Raw genomic sequence first — 22,718 nt, 5'->3', positions numbered from 1 at the left:
CCCTCAGCCAAGCATGGTGATGGAGGGCCACCGAAGAAGCCATAGTGCGACCAAGAGCCTCAGAAACATCTAGAGCTGAGCAATGAATCAACGCGGCCAGCTCCCGGCCATCCAACACATGGTGCCGCAGATCAGCACAGGCACCCTCATGAGAAGCACAAGACAGAAGGGACTCCGCTGAATCCCACAAACTGGAAGTGGCTCTAGCCAACACACAAAGCGTGTTGAGTGCCCGCAAGGCAGCACTGGAGGAAGCGAAGATGTTACTCCCCCATGAATCTAACCACCGGGCCTCCCATGATGGAGGAGACAACACCGATGACAAGGAGGGAAAGGCAGTCTGCAGAAGAGGTGCCCTGGTAGAAGGGTGGAAGGAAAGGCAGACAGGATCATGCGGAGCAGGGCGGTGGCAGTGCAGGAGCAGCTGGGGCACCGGGTCCCCCGTGGCAGGATGCCCCAGCCCCCCCTCCAATTATGGAGTAAAGCTTCCAAGGGAAGAAGCAGCTCCCGTCCACCAGAGCCCTGATGGAGAACCTCAAGCAATTGATCCCCGGGGAAATGGACAGCCGGTCGCCCATGCGCAAAATCCCTGCGGCCGTGGAGACAGCCCGAGCAAAGGCAGCACTCTCCTACGTAGGGCAACGCAGTGGGGAGAGCAATTTATTTGTAGGTGACAGCTGTAAGCTAAGCCGGCCGTCCCCCAGCCCAACCGGAGGAAGAAAAGGCCAAGCTCGGAATGGGGGATGGTTGACAGATGAGTGGGGAACCTGAGGCGCCTCTGGGGAAGACTGTGGGCGCGGGGACGGCGAAGTGCCCTCCTTGGAAGACGCCGGGGGAAAAGCCACGACGCGGCGTCCCGTCTCCGAGGAAGAAGAGACAAAAAGTTGACGAACCTCTGGAGAAGAGGGGGCCTCCGAAGACGAATCAACGACCCGACGCCGGCACGGCGCCATGGAGTCCGCCACTGGTGCCAGTGTGACGTCGACTGGTGCCGAGGGGGACGCCGAGACGACCTCCACCACCACCACCACCACCTGCGCAGTGGGAGAACGGGGCGGGGTCAGAGCCGGAGTAGCTAAAGAACGGCGCCGAAAAGGCACCGACTCGACCTCCGACGAGGCAGCCGCCTGCGCGGAGAGACGAGGCAGACCCAGGGACGTGCCCCGACTCCTAGCCAGCCCCTGCGGCGGCACCAGGGCCGACAGCCGCCTGAGCGGCGTCAGCTCGGCTTTGGACAAGGCCGCCGCCTGCCCAGAGGACCTAGGGGGACTCGAGGACGAGCCACGAGTCCCGGCAACCTCCTACGACACCACAGGGACCCCAACAGGGGTTTCCGGCAAAGCAGAGGCGCTGTGGGCCGAAGGGGGGAACCCCCGTAGGGCCTCACAACCGATGACACCACATCTCCAAGACCTGAAGCCGATCCTGTCCGCAGAAGGCCCAGCACATGGCAAGGGATCTGTGGACGTCCCAGGAAGAGGAGGAGGCGCCAAGGAGGCCTGCAGGGCCACAGCATAGGCCTCCATTTGGACTCTGGTCGCCCCCACGCCAGGAAACGGCGGGTAGGGTGGCGACGCATGAGGCCGCATGACCTGCGGAGAACCAGCCCCCCCACAGGGCGGGGACCGGGCCTCGGGGAGAAGCTGCGACACTTACCAACAGGCGAGCGACGCCCTTGCGGCCTCGGAGAGAGACGATGTCGGAGACAGAAGCGGCGGTTCTTGAACCCTTGTGCGGGGGACGGACGCGGTGACGCCGCCAACCTGGACATGCGGGCCGAAAGGAGTTTCATCCTGTGCTCCCGCCGGGACTTGGGCTTCATCTGCTGACAAGCCTCGCAGTCCATGGAGTCATGGTGCTCACCCACACACCACATACAAATGGGGTGAGGGTCCGTTGCCGACATCTGGTGCACGCAAGATGAGCACGTCTTGAAGCCCTAAGGCATTCGCACACTGTTCCTAAAGGAAACGCAAAGCGTGAAAGGAGGCCTGAAAACAGGCCAGGGACACGATCCGCGTGGCACACGGAAAAGAAGGAAACAGACATCAGCGCAGAGATGCTGGGCAAGAAAGTTTTCCGTGTCCAGTCTCACGCCTGGGGTAATTCTACGTTAAGGAATCTGTGGCTAGTAGTCTCTATCAGATGCTGCATCGCCCATCAGCGTCCCGGAGGCGGCCGGCGCTGGACATATTGTTGGTTCTCCTACGGAGTGTTCACCATTTATTACATATGAAAGGGAACTTTTACTCAGTATTGGCAGACGTATGAACTGCAAGCCCCACTCTTCCTTGGCTTTGAGTGTAGAGGCTGTCCCTTGCAAAGACTGCAATTGGTTGGCTTCTTATGCCTATGGGTCACGGGGTGAAACACCGACTCCAGCGATGAACAAAATGCACAGGGGCGGGGGTGGCCTGCATCTTTCAGCGTCATTGCTTAATATACACTCAGTTAAAAAACATGAGCTCCAACTTCAGGAACTATTAGAGGACTCTAGTCCTGACATGATGTTTCTAACTGAAACATGGCTAACCGAGGCTTCTAATCCTACCATCGCCGGGGCAATGCCCTCAGGCTATCAGATCCTGAGGAAAGATCGGGGAAAAGGGAGGGGTGGGCCCTCATCTACAAAAGCACCTTCAATTGCGTCCCGCTAGCTCTTACCGAGATTGAGGGGGCTGAGTCCATGGGTTTTCTTTTAACCATCTCGGCCCATCAGTCTATTGCTGGGGTGGTTATTTATCGCCCACCAGGGCCAGCTGGGAAGTTTCTGTAGGCGATCAGCCACATTATCTCCCCTTTAGCTGCTAAATATAGTCACTGCTTGGTCCTTGGTCATTTTAGCTTACACATGGACAATCTGTTAGCACCGGAGGTGCTCAAACTGTATGAATCCCTTGATATATTACATCTGACCCCTTTTGTACACCTACCTACTCACGATTCTAGATCAGATTTTTTCTTCCACTCCAATAGACGTTGAAGTCCCTCTTCCCCTTACCTGGTTGGACCACTGTTTGGTATATTTTAGAGTCCCTAAGAGTCTCAATCGGTCCCGATCACAGGGAAATGTCTGCGCTAGCAGTTTTAGGTCTTTTAACCTAATCACTCCCGAGGCCATACAAAGTGCTTTGCAATCCCACCCCATTCCATCCTGTGGGACCCTCGAAAATGATGTGCATTCCTTGGAACAATGGTTATTCCTTAGAGCTTTAGAACTTGCCCCCCCTACCTTGAGAGCGACAAAAACGAATCTTGCTTCTGCCCCTTGGTATACTGAAGCGTTAAGGGAAAGTAAAACCGCCTGTAAACACCTATAAAGGATATGGCAAGCAAATTACACGGCCCTTGACAAATTGACTTATAAACAGCTTTAAGAGATCACTACAGTAAAGTTCGTGAGGGAAAGAGACTTTTCTTTTCAACAAAAATCGACCAGGCCGGCAATAAAAGTAGAGAACTCTATAACATTGTTAAAAGTGTTGCCTCTCCCGCAGTCATTAGACGCCCGTTTGTACCATCCAGTAAATGGACTAACATGATGGCTTCTTTTTTATGATAAAATCATAACCAAAATTATAAGTTTATGGAGAAGTGTGGCTCAATGGTTAGAGCGGCAGACCCTGATGCAGAGGTCTGGCCCGGGACCAGGGTTCAATTCCTGCCTCGGCGGCTCTTGGATTCAATTTCCCCGGACCTGATAATTCTCGCCTCGGTGCCTATTCTAAGCATGGGTCCCACTGTGCAACTCTGGGCAATAGCTTGCTTAATCTTCACAACGGCCCCCACAGCGCTAGGATGCCTGGCTTCACCTTGGGGGGTGCCCAGGAGTAGTCATCTCACAGGAAAACCAGGAAGGGTTCCACAGCGGTATGAATACAGCGCTACGAGACCCCTGGGTAGAAGTGCGCTATATAAGTACAAATACATACATACATACATACATACATAAAGATTCAGATTTCATTTGTAATACAGCCGCCGGACTCAACTTCAGACCTAGATTTTTCCAGTGCTTCTGTAAGCTCTGAATTTTCCCTTTTGCAGTTTCCTGCTATCTTCATGTTCCAATCACTAACTATTATGAAGTCCTTGAAATCGGGCTCACCGGCCAACCCCTGTCCTGCCAGGGTGCTGTCGGTAATTGCCGAGGCAATCAATCCTATAGTGAATCGGATTTTAAATAACGCCTTGCTGGAAGGATATATGCCTCTCTACTGGAAACATGACAGAATTCTTCTTTTGTTAAAAAAAAAAACACGGCAGACCCTGAGGAAGCCGGTAACTACCGTCCCATATCACTGCTTCCTTTTTTTGCAAAGGTCTTGGAGAAATATATTAACTCCATCCTCACTGAATATATTGAGACTAATCATCTCTTGCACCCTAGTCAGTCTGGTTTTAGGGCTAATTTCAGTACTGAAACAGCCCTTTTAGAAATATCCGAGACCATTAAAGCCACGCTTGACAGGGGAGGTATCGCGGTGTTGGTCCTTTTGGACCTCTGCGCAGCTTTTGACACCGTGCCCCATAACAGACTGGTGCAAAGATTGGTCGAGGGGGGCGTAGGCGGTATTGCATTGAGTTGGATCAAGTCCTTTCTCAGTAATCGTCTTCAAACCTTATGGTCCCCTCCTTTTGCAGCTGCTATCCCACCCTTGAATGTCGGGGTCCCGCAGGGCTCTATTTTGAGCCCTACTTTGTTCAATCTATACATGACCCCCATTGCTCACCTCGCTGAACAACATGGGGCAAAGATTGTATCGTATGCAGACGATACTCAGCTGCTGTTCACTTGTGCGAAGGGTGCAGAGTTTGATGACCATGTAATAAATACTTGTCTTTTAGAGGTCTTTTCGTGGCTGAAGGATAACCAAATGAAATGTAATCCTGATAAATCCGAGATTATCTTCTTCGGCCATCATCCCTGCAAGACCTGGCATAACTGGTGGCCGCAGGATCTGTCCCCCCCGGGTCGTCAGTGACCGTGGTTAAGAATCTCTGAGTCAGAATGGACTCCTCGCTTTCTATGAAATCCCAGATTCAGTCTGTAGCAGGGACCTGCTTCGGGATTTTAAGAATGATGAAGAATTTTTTACCTCTGCTTTCTGTTTCTCATAGAAGAATCATAGTCCAAGCTTTGGTTACCTTGCGTTTGGACTATGCAAATTCTTTGTATTTGGGTCTTCCCAGTTACTTGATCTCCCGTTTGCAGGTGATTCAAAAATGCAGCCACTAGGGCCATATTTCTGGTCGCCCACAGCACTCAGACGTCCCCTCTCTAGTCCTCCCTGCATTGGCTGCCGGTTCAAAAGAGAATTTATTTTAAATCTCTGATTCTTGTGTTTAAAGCTTTTAATCAGATTGGAGCTCCTTATTTAAGACATAGGTTCCCCCGCTATGTCCCTCAACGTACTTTGAGATCCTCTACCCAACTCCTGACTTTTGTTCCGAAAATTGCACTTGCGCGGGTCGGAGGCCGCTCTTTTCAGGTGGTGGCCTCCGGTCTATGGAACAACCTCCCCCTGACTCTCCGTCAGGCTCAGGATCTGCTTACTTTTAGAAAAATGCTCAAGACATGGCTATTCCAACTTTAATTTGGCTCCACTAGCATCTGTCGCGTGGTATCTGTTTTCTTCTGTGGTTGCGCGGGTGCGTGTTCATTTTCAGTGCCGGGACACTCCTGGGAGTAGCCGTGCGCTCTACAAATACCCAACATAACATAACTCATTTGATCTTCAAGCTGGGAGATCCGAGATTCAGCCTCTTGCATTCTGGCCAGATAGCTACTGACTGCCTCTACAATTTTCGACAGACGATGATGTAAAGATGCAATCTCGCTTGCCTGCGTTGCCTAAAGCTCTCGTATCTCATCAAGAAATCAGATTTAAACATGGTTTTAATATCATATTGGGTAGTGTGACCTCTTTCTTGTTGTGTTTCTGGCACCTGCTTTTCTGAGGTAACATTTGTTGCTTGCCGCACCTGTTCTTGCTGGTCCATCTCAGGGAGCGTACCTAAGGTGGAGATCGTCGTCCATGACTGAGACCCCATAGAGGCGGCATTCTGAGGCTCTGAAAATCGCTGAGTCCCTCTGAAACTGCAGCTGACCCTCGTAGAGATTTTTGCGAGCGCTCCAGTTTATTGTTCTTGATAAATTACGAACCCCAGGGGACTGTTTAATCAGGTGCTATGAAACAAACTGGGTTGTGGTCACACTCCTCTTTCAAAAAAGGTTTTAAAATAATCCAATGGTACTCCTATTTTGGGTGCTGGTGAGCATCACCTCCTGATCATAAGGTGTGCAACGTGAAATCTGTAGAAAGCGTCCTCCAACGCGGGAAGGACGTACTCAATTTAGCACTCCTGGCGAACGTGTCGCTTCTACAAAATTATCATTCACTTAGTAATTTATAAAACTGATTTATTCATCATTTGTTTCAGTAATGAAATTTCAATTGATTTTATTCTTCATAATGTTCTTCTCATATATACATCATGAGACGTAATATTCAACATCTTAATTCACTGGAATTCCAAAAGCCCCAATAAATTTCGGGCACAGCCCTTCGTCAGTGCATTTTTCCTACGAGGAAAATAATGCATACTTTATGATCCAAGAACTGGACGAATGCCTTTAAAAGAAAAACTAATTGTGACATAGAGGTCAGATGGAAAGTGTGCAATGTGATGAAAAAGGTGAAGTCTGAACAGATTAAAAGTGATTGAATACACATGGATGAATAAAGTGAAAAAAATAATAAAACCCGCTATTCAATGTCGAAAAGTAAAATGCCATAGTACCTGAAAAAGTAAATCCCAAAAGGCATGTAACCACCGTTAAATACCCGTAACACAGCGAAAGTGAAGAAACTTAAGCAAAGTGCCTCTATCTGCCTTTCCGTGCTGGTGTGACTGGTAGCGAATTCCAAAGATACATGCGCTAAACGTTACAAAGTTCAATAAAGTCAAAAAGTTAAGCAAACCCTTTAAACTACCTTACACTCCGTGAAAACTCTAAAGATTCAAATTAATAGTCCAGTACAGGGCAAGTTTGAGCCACATACCTGCAGAAACTCGCGTAAAAACGCCACCGTATTACGCTTCAATGAAGCTTCCTAGTACAAAGCGCCCGTGTCCTGGAAGTAAAAGTAGTGAAAGCAAAGGAGTGAACCGCCCATAATCATAGTCAACGACAACAGACTACCTTGTTGCCGTGACTTCGGGAAACTCGTGTAACGTTGTGCAAACTTAAAACAATAGACGAAATTATTTTTCCCCGGGTCCGATGATTATGTCAATTAGTCTCCAGAAGACCTTGGGAAGTGGTCTCTCCCTCTCCCGTACGTAATCCCGGGTCTGTCAGGTTGAACACCATTGACTGGAGTTTTTCCGTTTTCCACTTAAGAGGTTGGTCTCCCACCTATCAAATAAATCGTGCCTGGAAAAGGCCATGAAGGAGGATGGATCGCTAAATTACTTCAAGGCAGACACGTGTGGTGGTTGGCGTATCTTATGGATGGAGGTAATGGCAAATGAGGACAAATAAAAAATAAATAAAAAAAAAATAGACGAAATGAGAAATAATAAAAATATTAAGGAGAAATTAGAAATAATAAAAAAAAAAATCAAAAAAAAAAAAATCAGGAATAGAGGTGAAAAAGCCATAAGACCAAGCTAACCTAATAGTAATCGTTTCTATGTTGAAAGGAGATGAGAAAATGTACACGTCACCGGTGTACTCAGAGAAAGTGAAAAAGCTTGTGAGAGTAAATCATAGCATATAGTGTGTCGATGTGGTGAAATACCAGAAATCTATAAAGGAGATACAAACAAGATAAACGGTAATACAAACGTGTGCTCAATACAGTAGAAATTGTTTACAAAAAACAGCTAAATTCTAAACGTTCATTAAACCCCTTCGACACAAACACCATTCTCTCCTCCTTAGGGCCTGATTCTGATGTGGGTTGGAAAAGCTTCCCGACCGAATCGGTTGGAAATTAGTTTCCAACCCACTTGGATCGGGAGAGTCCAACCGTCGGAGAATGATGCATCCGGATGCTTCCAGATACGATTTGGTTGGATTCCCATTGACTTCAATGGGAGCATATGTTCCTAACCGCATCATAATTGGGCCCTCGGTCGGGAAAACACGTTCCCGATCCGATTTGGAAGAAGCAAATGCCGTTAGGAGGCCTTCCTGACCGCATCAGAATCAGGCCCTAGGTGGGAATGCTTTCCTAACCGCATCATAAACAGGCTTTAAGTTAGAGTTACTGTGTTCTCTACTTCTGTTTGGCTCTGTCCTCTGCTTCCCGTAGGATCGATACAGGATATGCTCTTTGTTTGAATTTCGATATGATGGTTTTACTATTCTCACTGTATATTTCCTCAGATGAAGAGATACGCTTCGCTCTGAGCAATTGCGAGTAGGGAAGGTGTTTCTTCAAACTTGTTTGGTGAAAACTGAAAAAATGCAAAAAGTTATTCCGGTCTGAGGGTTTGGTAAACATGGAGGTGATCAATTTTCGGTCTTGTAACCGGATATCAACATCTAGAAAGGAAATTCTCTCAGTACTGGTGGTGTACGTGAATTGAATTCTTTCATCAATGATATTCATCTGACTTACAGCCTGTAGTAGATCGCTTTCTCCTCCTTTCCAAATCAGAAAAATATTGTCGATATACCTATAGTAGGTAATCAAATTGTCTTGCCAAATATTCTTGGATAAAATATGATCCAATTCGAACCAGTGCATAAAAAGGTTTGCATGGGCAGGAGCTGCACAATTTCCCATGGACGTTCCTGATAGCTGGGTGTAATATCTCTCTTGCCCTGTAAAATAGCTGTGATACAGCGTGAAGTGCATGAGCTCTAACAAAAATACTGTGAGATCTTTTGTCACTGTCCATATGAAATGATTCCATTGCTTGAAGTCCCAAGTCATGGGGGATAGAGGTATACGACGACTTCACGTCAATAGTGCACAGTATCAGTTGAATATTCTCATAGATCTTAATTTTGCTGATTTTAACTAAAAAAATCAGTAGCATCTTGCAGATACTTTCATGAATTTTGGGAATCATGTACAGATAAGGTGTGCTAGGGTTATCCTTGATCAAAAATCTTTATCTTGTCCATTATTGGTTCCCATGTTCAATGCTGAGTCAATGATAACATTCAGTACTCTGCTGAGTTCTTTAGTCGGGTTTGAGGTCAATTCCATGTAGATAGTGTTGTCGGTAACGTGTGCTTCCACATTTTAAGTTAAAAGTCTGTATCTAAAATAACCAAAGCTCCTCCTTTGTCTGCCTTACAACACAGGATTTTATTGTTGTAGCCAGTTGTGAAGTGGCATTCCGTTCCTTTATTGTTAAATTTGGTCTTCTACGTTCTTTTTCTCTGAATATGTTATGTAATTCTCTTTGTACTACTGTCTCAAATGAATCTAATACTTTATGACTCAAAGGTGCAATGAATGTACTTTTGGATTTTAGATCCAGCAAATTTCCTTTGTCTTCTCTTGGTTTGGGTTCAACGATGTTTCTAAAGAAGTGCTTTAACCGCAAAGTTCTCATGAATTTAAACAAGCAAATTTGAGATTCCAGTTCATTTGATTCGTAGGTGGGGACATAGGACATACCTTTTTGTAAGGTTTGCATTTGAAATGAAGATAACTCGGTTTTCGAGATAATAATAATTAAACTCTATGGCTTCTGGTGAATTTGGCTATTGGTATGTCTTTTTCCTTTAAACGTCACCCTCCTGGTTCAACGGGAATCTCCTGACCTCTTCCTAAAAAAGGAATGGCTTCTGTGTTTGCTGCACTCGAGGTGGAAGGTCTGCTGTCTTTGTCAAGGTTGCTGTTTCTGCGTGGTAATCCTCTCTGTTGTGACTCATCTGATGAAGATGTTTCTCCCTCCGTGGATCTGTTAGTAAATGATCTCTGTAGTCTCCGGGAGGCATAAACCTCAGCCCAACTGTAAACCTCTCCTAATTTATAATCCACAGTATCGCGCTTGAATTTTCACAATTTCCTTTTGTTTTAACGACAATAAAATCAAGAATGCAGCTGTAAAATATCTTCTTAACCTTAATTTTCTGTCGCATTTAACCAACTCTTCAGTCTCTACACTGATTCCCTATGCCTCAATAGATCACTTTTAAGGAAAGCTCATAGCTCATCGTGACACTCACTGCTCTGCACCTCTCTTCCTTCAGCACACTTCTGTACCTGCCACCAAACCAGAGCGCTTAGATCTAGATTAGCTCCACTCTTGCCCATCCACTCCTTCAAAAAAAATCATGCACTAATGGAAACTCCTCTGGTCAAATGGTTAAGATCTGACAGTTAATTCTCTCTAGAATACGAAAAATTTGCATCCATCACAATCTCCATAATGCATTAAAAACTCTGCTCTTACCACTAACATGCATCATTCCTACATGAAAGGGTAGGTATTGGCATGTGGGACTGCACTTATTCTCACACATTCCTCAACACCCCATGCATATGAATGCAATAATGCCTCTAATCCAAGTTTAGAGCATATCCCCAAATCTCACACTTCACCCAGGGCTTTCCATGCAGGTCTAACAACAACCTGTTAAAACATGCACTCAAAAAGTGAACCAAAGAACCTGATGAACATCGGTGTTGCCTCGCAATTTGGTTAGGGATCTTAAGCACTATATAAATGCTACAATACAATGGACTACCAATACTCCTAATTTAACTATATTAAAATATTTCATTTGCCAATTTTAAAGATCGGCCTTCCGTCTTACTTTTTATCCTAAATGAGGTGACCTTCACTGATGGAGTTCAACCACATGAATCTATATTAGCCAATCAAATATTTCTTAATTCCAGTAAGGTGCGACATCTACATGGATGTAGAATGTTATCCATCTGACATACATGAAGACAACTTTGATCTTTTGGAAATGAGATTTTGCTGTCTTAAGTTACATATGGAGTAGCAGGTAACATGAGAAACAGTCATGCACGCTTCACATCTAGAATGATTCAAACTTTGTTCACTGAAATGGACCACTAATATGTACAGCAGTGTAACCTGTTTTACACTTGATCTCCCCTTCACTATCCCAAAGCGGTCATAGGCTCCACTTTACCCGAATGAAGTAACAAAATATTTCTTGATGCTGGGCTGAGGAAACGGTTGGCCACGATCACCAGGGAGGTCCTCAATGTTCCACGCATTACCTTCATTTGAATCAATTATCCAGGAATTATAATTCTCTAGGAACAAAATGAACAAAGATCATTAAAGGGAGTCTTTCAACTTCGACATACCTAATGCATCAAATATCCCTCAGTCAAATGGAGGTCATTTTTGTTTGGGACTTTGGCAGAATGTGTCTGTAGCTCATCAACGTGCACGTGTAGAGAGTTCTTTGTATTCACTTGCCCACTTTCAAGCAGGCACCTCAATTTCATAAGGTAAGTGTCACAGGCTTGCTGTGAGGTTTACTTTCAGCTGTGACAGAGTTCTTGATGGACAATGATTTAAGATCTGCCCAATCTTTGGTGTTCCCTGCTGCAAAATGTTTTGTACACAACACTTCAAGTAAACCACAACGTCCGTCTTGATTTAGTGAATGTCTAGGTCCTTAGACGGACGGTTGTTCAAAGGCCCTTTTGTGCCAATAAAAGGGATGCACCATACATGCTCTTTGGAACCTCACATTGATCCTTTGGTAACGTCCTCTGGAATTTAATGATAGGCCTCACCAAACCAAATCAGTCATTGAATCAATAGGTGACATAGGTGATTGATACAATACATTACCGGGAAATGCCATAGGGGCTGATGAAGCTCTATAATAGTGTCATGGCCAGTTGTGTGAGGTGATTTGGCTCGATATATTAATTTGACTTCTACCAAATCCATGATTACAGCACCATAATGCCTTCAAACAAAGGATATTTACGTATGAGAAGAAAGGTTTTCAAGATGGCACTTGCCCATCATAGCCTCAGCGGATCATAGATTTGAGAATAAGTGGAACCAAATGCAGAAGTCCAAGTGATAATCAACGAGGACCACAGTATCACACTGAAGACTATCATAATGCTAATGCAACTCACTCTTTCAGTCAGAGAACAGTGAGTAAGAAGAATTAGCACCAATCTGCCACAAAGCCACCTGCGGGAAGAGTGTCAGAATGTGGTACATGGCAATTAGATTTCACTATTATATTTCTATTTACCTCTTTTGCTTACATTCCATAGATGCACAATGTCTGCCAAAATCAGACATGGCTATTGAGAATGTTTGGATGAAATAAAACACAGCAAACAAAGAACTCCTTAATATAAGCCATTAGGATACACTGATTTTTTTTTTTATAATCGCCGCAGATGGATAATCGGTTAGGAGTTGGATGAAGAACTTCGAATGGGCTTTGGTTTCCCTTTGGGATATTACATAATTAATTATTACTAACACTGTGTTCACAGGCCTTCATTTAACAAAGGATCTGGGCTATTTCCTCCTGAGCAAAAACACTGCGTTTATCCATACATAAGATTTACTTAGGTCATCCAAAAAGGTAAAGAACAATTATGGTAGCACAGACCACATCATTCCAGGGGATATTTGTTTCGTATGGTGTAATGCAGCTAAGATGGATTATCTGTGTGAACATATATATAACAATATGTAATGTTATGAAATGACACTAAAGAATTTACCACTTTCATTTGAGCAACATTAAGGAAAAAGATAAACCAGGAGTGTGATTTTGGCAGCAATTAGCATTTACAATATTATTACCCACTTTAACTTTATTTCAGAGTACTGACCAAATGGAAAGACCTATGCTAAGCCATGTGTATTGTAGAATGGAATCTGGCAAACGATGCAGTGGTGCTCAAAACAGAGGGTAATTGATGTATTAGACCTCAACCGTGTCACTGTGTAAGTGCAACTAGTGAGAATTAACATTGGAGACTTAAATATGTTTCAAATTATTTTACATCAGATATCTCCTATTGAATATACACAAGAATGTCTCATTCTCACTCTTCAGTGGGACTATCCTGGTCCTTATACCAGACCCACATTCCATTGTGGTCGACATGAACTTGTAAATTTCCAACGATCAGGTGCAACCAGATAACCACAAGTGGCACTTTGCGCTTTTTGATGCAATTTTCACTCAAAAATTTGAATAAACATATGGATTGGATTTAGTTTGTTTTGGTGTCATTTTATTTATTGAAATTTACTAAATTGGATTTTTCTTGTTTTACGTTTTCATTTTATTACTGTTTGTGTGCTGCATGAATACTTTATACATTGACTTTAAATTAAGTCTGACTGATTTCGTGGCAAGCTATCGGAGGGTTAAGCACAGGTTAATTTAGTGACTTTTGTGGTTCACCCTGTCCAGCATTGCAGTTGCTGCCTGAGTGGGACTTCCACCTCTCAACTAAGAACCCAATTTATCACATTGGTATAATGTGGCGGTCCCCTATGCAGACTTCATCTCAGACTAGAGACCGATAAAGTTTTGCAGATAAAGTAGTGTCGTTCGGGATTGAGGAGCACATTACCTCCACCAACCCTCGAGAAATATCCCCTCCAAATTTAGAGACGACCACTGGTCCTGCAGGCATCTCAATACATTGAATGAACTGCCATCACAGCGGTTCCTATCAGTGTACTAAAAGTCTGGTGTATGAAAGCCATCAGTTTTGACAGCCATACACCAAACTATTGGCGTTTTGTCCATGGGCCATGAAAGTTCAGTATTCTGTCTGGATAGATCTGGCCTTCAGATTTGACCCCACATACTAAGATATGACCCTTTTTCAGCCCCTGAGGTAAATGTTATACTGCAGATTAGGAGTCTTAGGGTAAGCCACTTAGTTATTCCCCCTCCCCATAGCATTTCAAAAACTTGTCAGATGTCTTACGGCAGGCTCTTGGTTTTAGTGAAGGCAAATGGCATGCTTCCCCCAGCGCACAAAAATGAGGCACACTGAAACGAGGATTTTAAATAATGGTTTGCTTCACCTATGACAGCAAATGCAGAGGATTTTTGATCTACTGCAGATTATGCCTGTGTGGCCCCTGCCATGTAATCTGCCAAGAAATGCATGAGGTAACAGTTCTCAGATCAGTGTTGCCATAGGTTATTATAATACAGCTGCCTAGTGTATGGACATAGACATCTTGATCTTCAATGAAAGAGGACTGTTTTCGATAACTTTGCCAAAGGTAGCTAAATAGGTGGATTTCTACTTTCTCTTCGAGGGGAAATTGTTATTCTTCGTGGTTACTTAGAGCATCACACCCAGTTTGTGAATTGCAATTATCAAGACAGAGGGCTTAAGAGGACTTTTCTCCTGCAGCTGTGACAAGAAGGACTTGAGATTCAAGAGGAGTCTTTCCCTGGAAAATGATATTGAGATCCACTCATGGCCAGACAATTGAAAAGTCTCATGAAAGCCACTCTTATGGAAATAAGCCTGTTAACTTGTTGGGTGACTGGTCGTCTTTTTAGTTGTTATTTGAACTCTCCATTTGGTGGTGGTTGTTCCCTTTGCTAGGGACTGATTGTACAACGTTGTGTTGTCTTCTCCACTGTGGCAGCCTAGCCGTTGGCCTTTCTGGTTGAAGGTCTTTTGCTTGAGGAGGTCTGTTTTTGTACTTTTTTTGATATTTCCTGCACTTGCTACTACCCCCTAGGACATGTGGCACTTCCTGAGATCTTCCTTTATCAGAAGTTGTCTTTATCTTCCCCACAATTCTTGGAGTTGGCAGGTCTTTATTTTTTCACTAGATGTTAAAACCTTTCCTAACATACATGCAATCCTTTCACTGGGCTCAGCTGTTATGGTGGTTCTTCTTGTCTTCAGTTTTTTGCTGCCCAGTGTGCTTAGCAGATGGGGGAGTGGCGGCCAAAGGGGTGGGGCTTGAGGGGCGGGGATAGCGTATGTCACGAGGGAGTGTTCCTTTTCTGCCTACCTGATCACTTTTGAGTCTTTTGTAATATTTCTGAGGGTGGGGAATTTATCAGTGAGTTTTACTTGCTTAAGTTGTTGCTCTTCATTTCTCCCGGCAACAAATATGGCTACCTTGTTTTCATCTCAATTAGCAATTGATTTCCTTCTGGATTGAGAATAAGAGCTGGTGATTGCAAGTACATGAATGTGCATGGGTGATACTGTGAGCTCATAAGAGGGCCACTAAGTGTCAGGGCTTGATATTTATAAATAATTTGTGTGCTGTTCAAAAATATGCCTACAACATGCCTGTCAGCTTAAACATTCTGCGGGGTCTAAGAACTAACCAAACAAGTGTCACTAAGGTGAATAATTTGTTCTTTATTACTTTCCTGATAGAAATTGATTTGGCGATGGGGTGTAGGCTCCAAACGACAGCATTTAGGAATTTGAATGTGGGGGCTCGACCCAGTCCTCAAAAGGATTATTTTAATGAAATGTTATTGTAATGCATTTGCACTTCAATGGTCTATTGGCCGAATAAAGTTTCCGTGATGATGATGATGAGGATGATAAAATTGATTTGTGATTTTGATTTGCTACCCGTTGTGGACAGATCCCAAATCCTGCTCTGCAGGCAGTAGGCTGGAGCATAACTATTTCATGCACATTTGGTCCCAGACACCCAGGAGGCAGTTGGCTAGCAAGCACCTTCTGTGTGCCTAAAGAGAGCCCCTCTCTGTCCGTCCTCATCAAGGGGCAAATTTCGCCCTTGCACTTTGCTAACACGTGATTCATCTTAAGCTGTATCTGTCAGAGCAGACTTCATCAGGGGGCATTTGATCTAGAAGCAATAGCAAAATATAGGTAATAGTTAACAAGTCAGTCTACAATCTCACAAAGTGATATTAATCTCATGTGGGCCCCCTGGCTGGAGTAGAGCCTAAGGCCATGCGTAGTGTGGAATCCGAATCTGTCGGACGGCGATCCCACGTGGTATTGGGTATCTTAAATGCCAAGATACCCGACGCCACGCGGGCATGGCCCTAGGCTCCGCTCCAGCCAGGGGGGCTAAATGAGATGAATATCACTTTGTGACATCGTAGACTGACTTGTCAACTATTACCTATATTTCTCTACTGCTTCTAGATCAAATGCGCCCTGATGAAGTTTTGGCAAAGTGCAAGGCCGAAATTTGTACATCGGAATCAAATAAAGAACTGTTGATACCACGACCTCAACAGCAGTGATTTTATGAGTGCCAGGAGAACTTTCTCAATAACATTTGGAACCCCCTCCAGCAGAGGAAGAATGGGTGGCTCTTCCTCCTCCTGAGCACCATACCAAGTGTGGACATTTCATCTTACATGTTTGACATTACTTACTTATTACCTGACAGAGTTGTGTGCGCCATTATTCCCAGCCATCATACTTGTTTTTTTTTCTTCTATCCAGGGGCAGTTAATACCAGGGACATATAGCATTAAACCCTCAGCATAAGAATGGTGCAACATTTGAATCTCAACATATCAGATATCACTGCACACTTAGCAAAAACTATAATCAAAAACATCTTGCTCCAATATGCTACCTAGCTCCTCCCTTTTTCTACCCAAGTTGTTGAGGAACACCCTACATTTTTTCAAAGATTTCAACAACATGCTTTAAAATATGTACTCCTCAATTACATATAGATGAACACACAAGATTTAACTTTGGAACAGCAACCAGAAATCAACTTTTATCTCTGTACAGCCCCAACTGACACAAGGGTCACAAACCTTCTGCACAAGGATTCTTTATTAAATTCTTCTTCAGCTTGAAGAGGAAGTAAAGGAACCTCCAATCATCAGGATATCGAATGCCGCTACTGAGAAAATAACCGTTCAGCTGGCATTTCCTTTTCCAAAGGGTGGGCAAGTCAACCACATCTCTCCAGTGGCTGCAGACCAGACTACAGCAACGGATCAAGTCCTGGTCTGGAACTCGAGACAGCACCTCCACCTGGACATCTTCAGGGAGATCATTGATGCTGTGCATCCTGGTGACTGATGAAGGCCCTCTAAGGAAGGGGGAGCACGAGGTGTAACAATCTGATAAAGATATACAATTACAAAACACATCAGATCCTAGTTTCTCTACAATCTGCTCCTGTTTGTAGATATTCTATTAATTTTAGTGGTTTATAATTTAATTAAAGTGACAAAAAGACTCTGTTCACAACATTTTTGTTTCCCTACGCAAACCTGTCATTACTGCTGTTATTTCTGAGGAATAGACCCCTAACATGTGGGTCCATCTTCATTAATAACATACTGTCCCCTGATCATGCTACTGGGTGGCATTCTACTGATGTCACGTTTACCTTGCCAGTAAACTGTATTTCAGACTCCAAAATGTTTCCATATTTACCATATATTACTGGAAATATATCAAATCTAACAATACTGAACACCAAAAACGCCGATTGGTAGTTTGCCAATAGATAATAAAACATTCAAGTCTTGTAAGCTGGATGTAGAAATGCTGATTTATATTTCTCATTGCAAACTGAACTTGCACAAGAGAACACATGAACTCAACAGTACCATAAGTACAAATTAATAATATGTTTGGAGCATTTTTTTTTGTTTTTAATATAAAATGGAGTCACACAGAAAGTTATACCAACCTAGTAAGAAACAAAAAGAAAAAAGGGGTACTGGGGCAGAGCTAGGGAGAGGAATATGGGTGGGAGGATACAAAAAAAAAAAAAAAATCACGGATGAAAATATTTATGTAAATAGATGGTTTGAAATCAATACTCCCTGGCAAGATAACAAGTGAATATTATTAAGTCACAGAATGTTTTTTATTTTATTTTAGAAACCTAGCCAGCCTTTCTTAAAACAAAGGTCTGGCATCCAGCAACAGAGATAAGATTGTGTGCCTCCGCTATAAAATGACCTAACTTTAATGTCAGAATTTGATTCTTCTATGTAGAATGAGAGTTCTACGAATTTATATCAAACTTAACTCTAATTACAGGATATTCTCAAATATTGTTACTAATTACCAGAAATTAAAAATTAAAACATTAAAGAGAAGTAAAGGAGGACAGACATCCAGTAATCGATCAGAAGAGCTACATTTATTGTCTTACTTCAGGAGAACGTATATTCGGTGAAAGGTGTAGCAAACTTGAGTGTATGAGAGACATAAGAGCAATCAGAAAAGTATGAAAAGAAAACAATGTAAATGTTATGATAATGTAAATGTTATGGACGTGATTGATTGCTTTCTGCACATAGACTGTTGTAGAGCAAACTGGTTCTTTACAGCTTAATATGAGCAAGACATCTTGAGATGTAGAGGTTTTATGTTGATGATATGTCAGTCATTCCCATCATGCATGGATCTATACATTCTCTGTAGATTTCCAATTGCACAGTTACCTTATGGTCAAGAGTGATTGTCAGGACAAATAGTTGGAGATCAGAAGGTTTTAGCCAGGGTGGGATTATATTACATGAGGACTATTATAATAGTGGTAAGAATTTGAAGGAAACTTACGTTAAGAATGTCTGTAATGCATGTATGTATGTATCTGGTATTCCTATAGTAAAGAAAGATGTCATGCCAAATTTCATCAAGGACAGAGCAATATAAAAGCATTTGCACTCAACCAATCAAGGATTTATAAAGATAGGCAAATCACCCATGAGGGTCTCAAGCCGTTGGAGTTGGTAACTGCTTCTTGGTGATCTGTTCAATCGAACAGCCAGGTCTTCAGTCCTCTCCTGAATTGCCGGAGCGATGAGAAGTACTGAGGTGCAGGGGAAGGTCGTTCCAAGTTTTGGCTGCCAGGTGTGAGGAGGAGAGTCCTCCGCCGTTGCTTCGGTGGATCTATGGGGTGTCTTCAAGAAAGAGGGATGTAGGTCGTAAGTGTCTGGTCAGTTGGTGAAAGGTCAGGCCTTTGTTGATGAATGCTGGTCCTTTGTTGTGCAGGGCTTTCTATGGGTCAAAATCTTGAACTGGCATCTTTTCTGAATCTGGAGCCAGTGTAGCTTCTTGAGATGGAGTGTGATGTGGGTCCATCTGGGGAGGTGGAGAATGTCTTGACACTGAGTTTTTTTGTCAGTAGTCTCATCAAGAGAAGTGCAGTGATTTAAACATAGAATGTATTCCTGTAGTCCAGCCTGCTCGTGACCAGGACTGGCGTGACGACTTGAGGTCACCTGCGGATCTTGCGGAGAGTGCGTAGGGTGTAGAAGGATGAGACTGAGACTGAGCTTACCTGTTTCTTCATAGATAGCTTGCTGTCCAAGATGATGCTGAGGTGCAAGCGTAGTCTGTTGGGGCAGAGACTCTGCAGAGTTCAGCAGGCCACTATGCGTTGTTCCATAGTGAGGTGTTGTACCCAAAGATGAGGACAGTTGCACTTCATCCAGTCGGTGGCGTTCCTCATGCATTTGTGGAAGTTGGCTCTGGTAGTGGAGGGGGCTTCTGGCAGTGTAAGGATGAGCTGGGTGACAGTGTAGGAGGAGATGTTGAATTTGTGCGATCTGACCGTGTTGGCCAGAAGGGGGTCATGTATGTGTTGAAGTGGACGGGTCTGATGGACGATCCTTGGGGGACACCGCAGATGATCTTCTTGGGTTTCGCGGTGAACAGTGGGAGATGTATTCTCTGGGTTCTGCTGGAGAGATATGATGTGATCCATTTGAGGGCATCTTCCTGGATTCCGATGTGGTGGAGTGTGCTGATCAAGATGTGATGGGAGACTGTGTCGAAGGCTGATGACAAGTCCAGGGAAATTAGTAAGAAGTATAAATGCATAACCCTGACATCAGTGGCAGGGATTTCCTGGGAATACATACAAGTTAAATGACAAACATGAGAGACACTCACTCTTTAGACTGTACATGTACAAAGCTCAGGGCCTAAAGAAACTAATACTTTGGATGGTGAAAATAGCTGACAGAGTGTGAGGGATCGCAATATTGTTATTTTAGCAACAGGAAGACATTAGTAGACCTAACAAAAATAACACAAACAGAGCGGAGAGGAATCTCCCATTCCATTGTCCAGCAAACTTCCGTAAACAAGAATAAACTAGCAGTGGCGAAAGTATAGAGGGGTGGGCATGGGTGAATAGACGCTTGTTGGAAATTCTCTTTATTCCCACATGAACATACTGCTATTGATCTTCTGTGTTCTCTCCACGATGTACTAATGGAACTGTTTTGGGCTGTGTGGTCTCTTGAGCTCTGTTAATAAAAAGAGTTAAAAAAAAGAATAATAAACTAGCAGCTTAAGACATGGCTACATCAGAAAAAAAAACTTTTTCCAGTGGCCAAATATTTCATTACTGATGGACCTAAGCACCAGAATACCCCGGGGAACTTTAAAAGTCTCAGAAGCTCCTCTACTGGAGCATTCAATAGTGCTAGTAACTGTATCAGAGGTCTCTGGAAAATTATCTATGATAACCTTGACATTTAGAAACACTCGGGAACGTAAGAGTCTTTAGTAGGATTAGCCATCTACAACCATCTTAGCCTACTTTAACAAATTTGTCAAGGACAATACAAACTAGCCAGTTGGCTGCTGTAAGCTAATGCGTAGATTATATAGAATACAACTGGCTATAAGACAACATACTAACTGAATACTATGATACACTATGTATGTGTGTAGAGAATAAATACAAAATTACAGTAAATCAATGACAAAGGGTCAAATGCCATAGGATAAATAACTGGAAACATTGTTTACTTTAAAAGATCAGTAATTGCAATACACAAAATGGTACCCCTGTTCTAAAGTTTAGAATGAAGGCTGTGTAAACATACCCAAATGGAAACTATAGACTGTATCAATAATTTCACATATGTTGAGGATCTAAACAGGCAGGCTACATACTAAATAACTTTGAGTTAGTCTCTACTGAAAATTCTGCGATATTGCCCAAAACCTCCGACAGCATATTGTGATCATTAAGGCGTGACCTTTGTCTTTATAGGTGATTTTAGGTTTTGAAGGGCCTACAAAAGAAAAAGATAAGTTCAAATTCTTTAGTTTTGATCCTAGTACAAGTAAGCACTTTCTTGTTATGACAGTATCCTTGGAGAAGTCAGGCAAATGTTGACCTTTGAGCCCTTCCAAATGAACCTTTAGTTGTGACACCCGTAGTTGAGGATTATCTCCATGTATTTGTAACGGATGATTACATGCAATGGGTTTAGGGTACTTAGCATGTTGTGGTTCACACCTCAGTATGCGTGATCTTTCCAGTTCGAAGTTTTTTTAAAAGTTGATTTCAGTCACTTTCGGAAATCCGCTTTCTAAGAAGATTACTATGAACAAAAATGGGTGTGGCTCTGAACAGCAAGGGTGAGCCAATAAACATGAAAAACTAGAGAATATGCCAATGCTGATTGCTATTTGACGAAAACTGATAGACTGCAGAAGAAAAGTGAAACAACTACATCTGTACTCATTAGTAGTATTTATTCAAACTATATCTTTTTTTGTCATTCGAATGAATTTTGTAAAAATATTTTCAATTGGACAACCGATAAAGCACCAAAATGCTACATGACAATTTTTTCAAAAAGGAGACAATTAAAACACACAGTACAAAACAATGAACACTGAAACTCCACTGCCAGTATGGCATATACACAAAATTGTATACTCATTCATACACCACTCCTCATTCAATCGAACACACACACGTACCACACAATGAGTCTTTGGTTCCAATTGACCAAAATTTGGAACAACCAAAGGACTAACCAAACACCAAAACTTTGAAGTACAGAACCGTTTTGAAAGTGCAAAAGAATCTATTCATTTGACAGTCATTTGGTAGAATAAACAAGAGAATTCTAAAGATGCACTACACCGGACTGATTACACAAATGTTTGGAATAAACGAAAAATAGGGTCTACGCGTTTCGAACCCCGTTTTGTTTGACTGATGGGGGTTCTCTTCAGGACCACAACACTAAAAAGAAAGAAAAGGAGAGAATAGTAAAACTCGACGTGAATTTGAAAATTCTGAGAGTGCACACAACGTTGATCGCAGCCTCGACATGACACAACTTACCCAAGTGACAGAGCACTTGAAGGTGCCTTTGCAGTGTTCAGAGATGAATTAAACTGAAAAAAGTAAACAAAACAATGGGACTTCCGTTACTAAAGAGGACGAGGAGAAGGAAAGCCATCAGGGGGGTACTTAACTAAACAAAACTTACTGGTGAATGAATCCCCGGGGAGGTACTTAAGGGCAGCACTGCCGAAGAAAATTCGAATCATCGTACAGAATCAAGAGGGAGCGAGACGCTCCACGCTTAAAAGGAGAAAAGAATCATGGCTTTAAGTTGGAAGGAGAAGGACTCAACTAACATTGCAATGAAGCGTGGCCACTTACAAAAGACAGGGCATACCTTGCAATTGCTATAGGCTGCGTCCGGTTGGTAATATCGGTTTCTCAGCGAGCTGGAAAAATGTAATTCGCCTTGGGCAACGAATCTGGAAATTAATGAAAATGGCATAAATCCAAATCGCTCGCGTGCCTCAAATCCTAACCAAGCCAAAGGAAAAGGGCTGAAGTATTCATTAAGAGGCCAGTTACCTAATTCGTGGCGGTGAACCCGTGTCTTCTCACAAAGCCGGAAACAACTGCTTCAGAGCCAGTACTTCCGTGTTAGGTGTAAATAGAATGCTGGGTAGGGACCGGAATTCTGGGGT

At 43.3% G+C, this 22,718-nt stretch overlaps 1 protein-coding gene across 9 annotated transcripts in view; it reads right to left on the bottom strand.

Annotated features, from left to right (window-relative positions):
- The window catches only part of LOC146868383 (F-box only protein 44-like), a 172,481-nt gene that overhangs the window by 127,939 nt on the left and 21,824 nt on the right, over window positions 1-22,718 (bottom strand). For 6 of the 9 annotated variants that reach the window (XM_085609887.1, XM_085609889.1, XM_085609891.1 and 3 more), the window contains 2 exons: window positions 16,763-17,074; window positions 11,141-11,267 (listed from right to left, as the gene is read on the bottom strand). In XM_085609887.1, coding sequence (XP_085466013.1) covers window positions 11,141-11,267; window positions 16,763-17,074 — 439 coding nt within the window. The remainder of the gene's footprint in view (window positions 1-11,140; window positions 11,268-16,762; window positions 17,075-22,718) is intronic. The other 3 variants (XM_085609896.1, XM_085609894.1, XM_085609895.1) reach the window with 1 other exon arrangement.

The sequence above is a fragment of the Triturus cristatus genome, chromosome 1_2, assembly GCF_964204655.1.
Source record: "Triturus cristatus chromosome 1_2, aTriCri1.1, whole genome shotgun sequence".
Lineage (NCBI taxonomy): Eukaryota > Metazoa > Chordata > Amphibia > Caudata > Salamandridae > Triturus > Triturus cristatus.
Note: the sequence above shows the minus strand (reverse complement) of the source record. Positions and strands in the feature narration are given on the sequence as shown.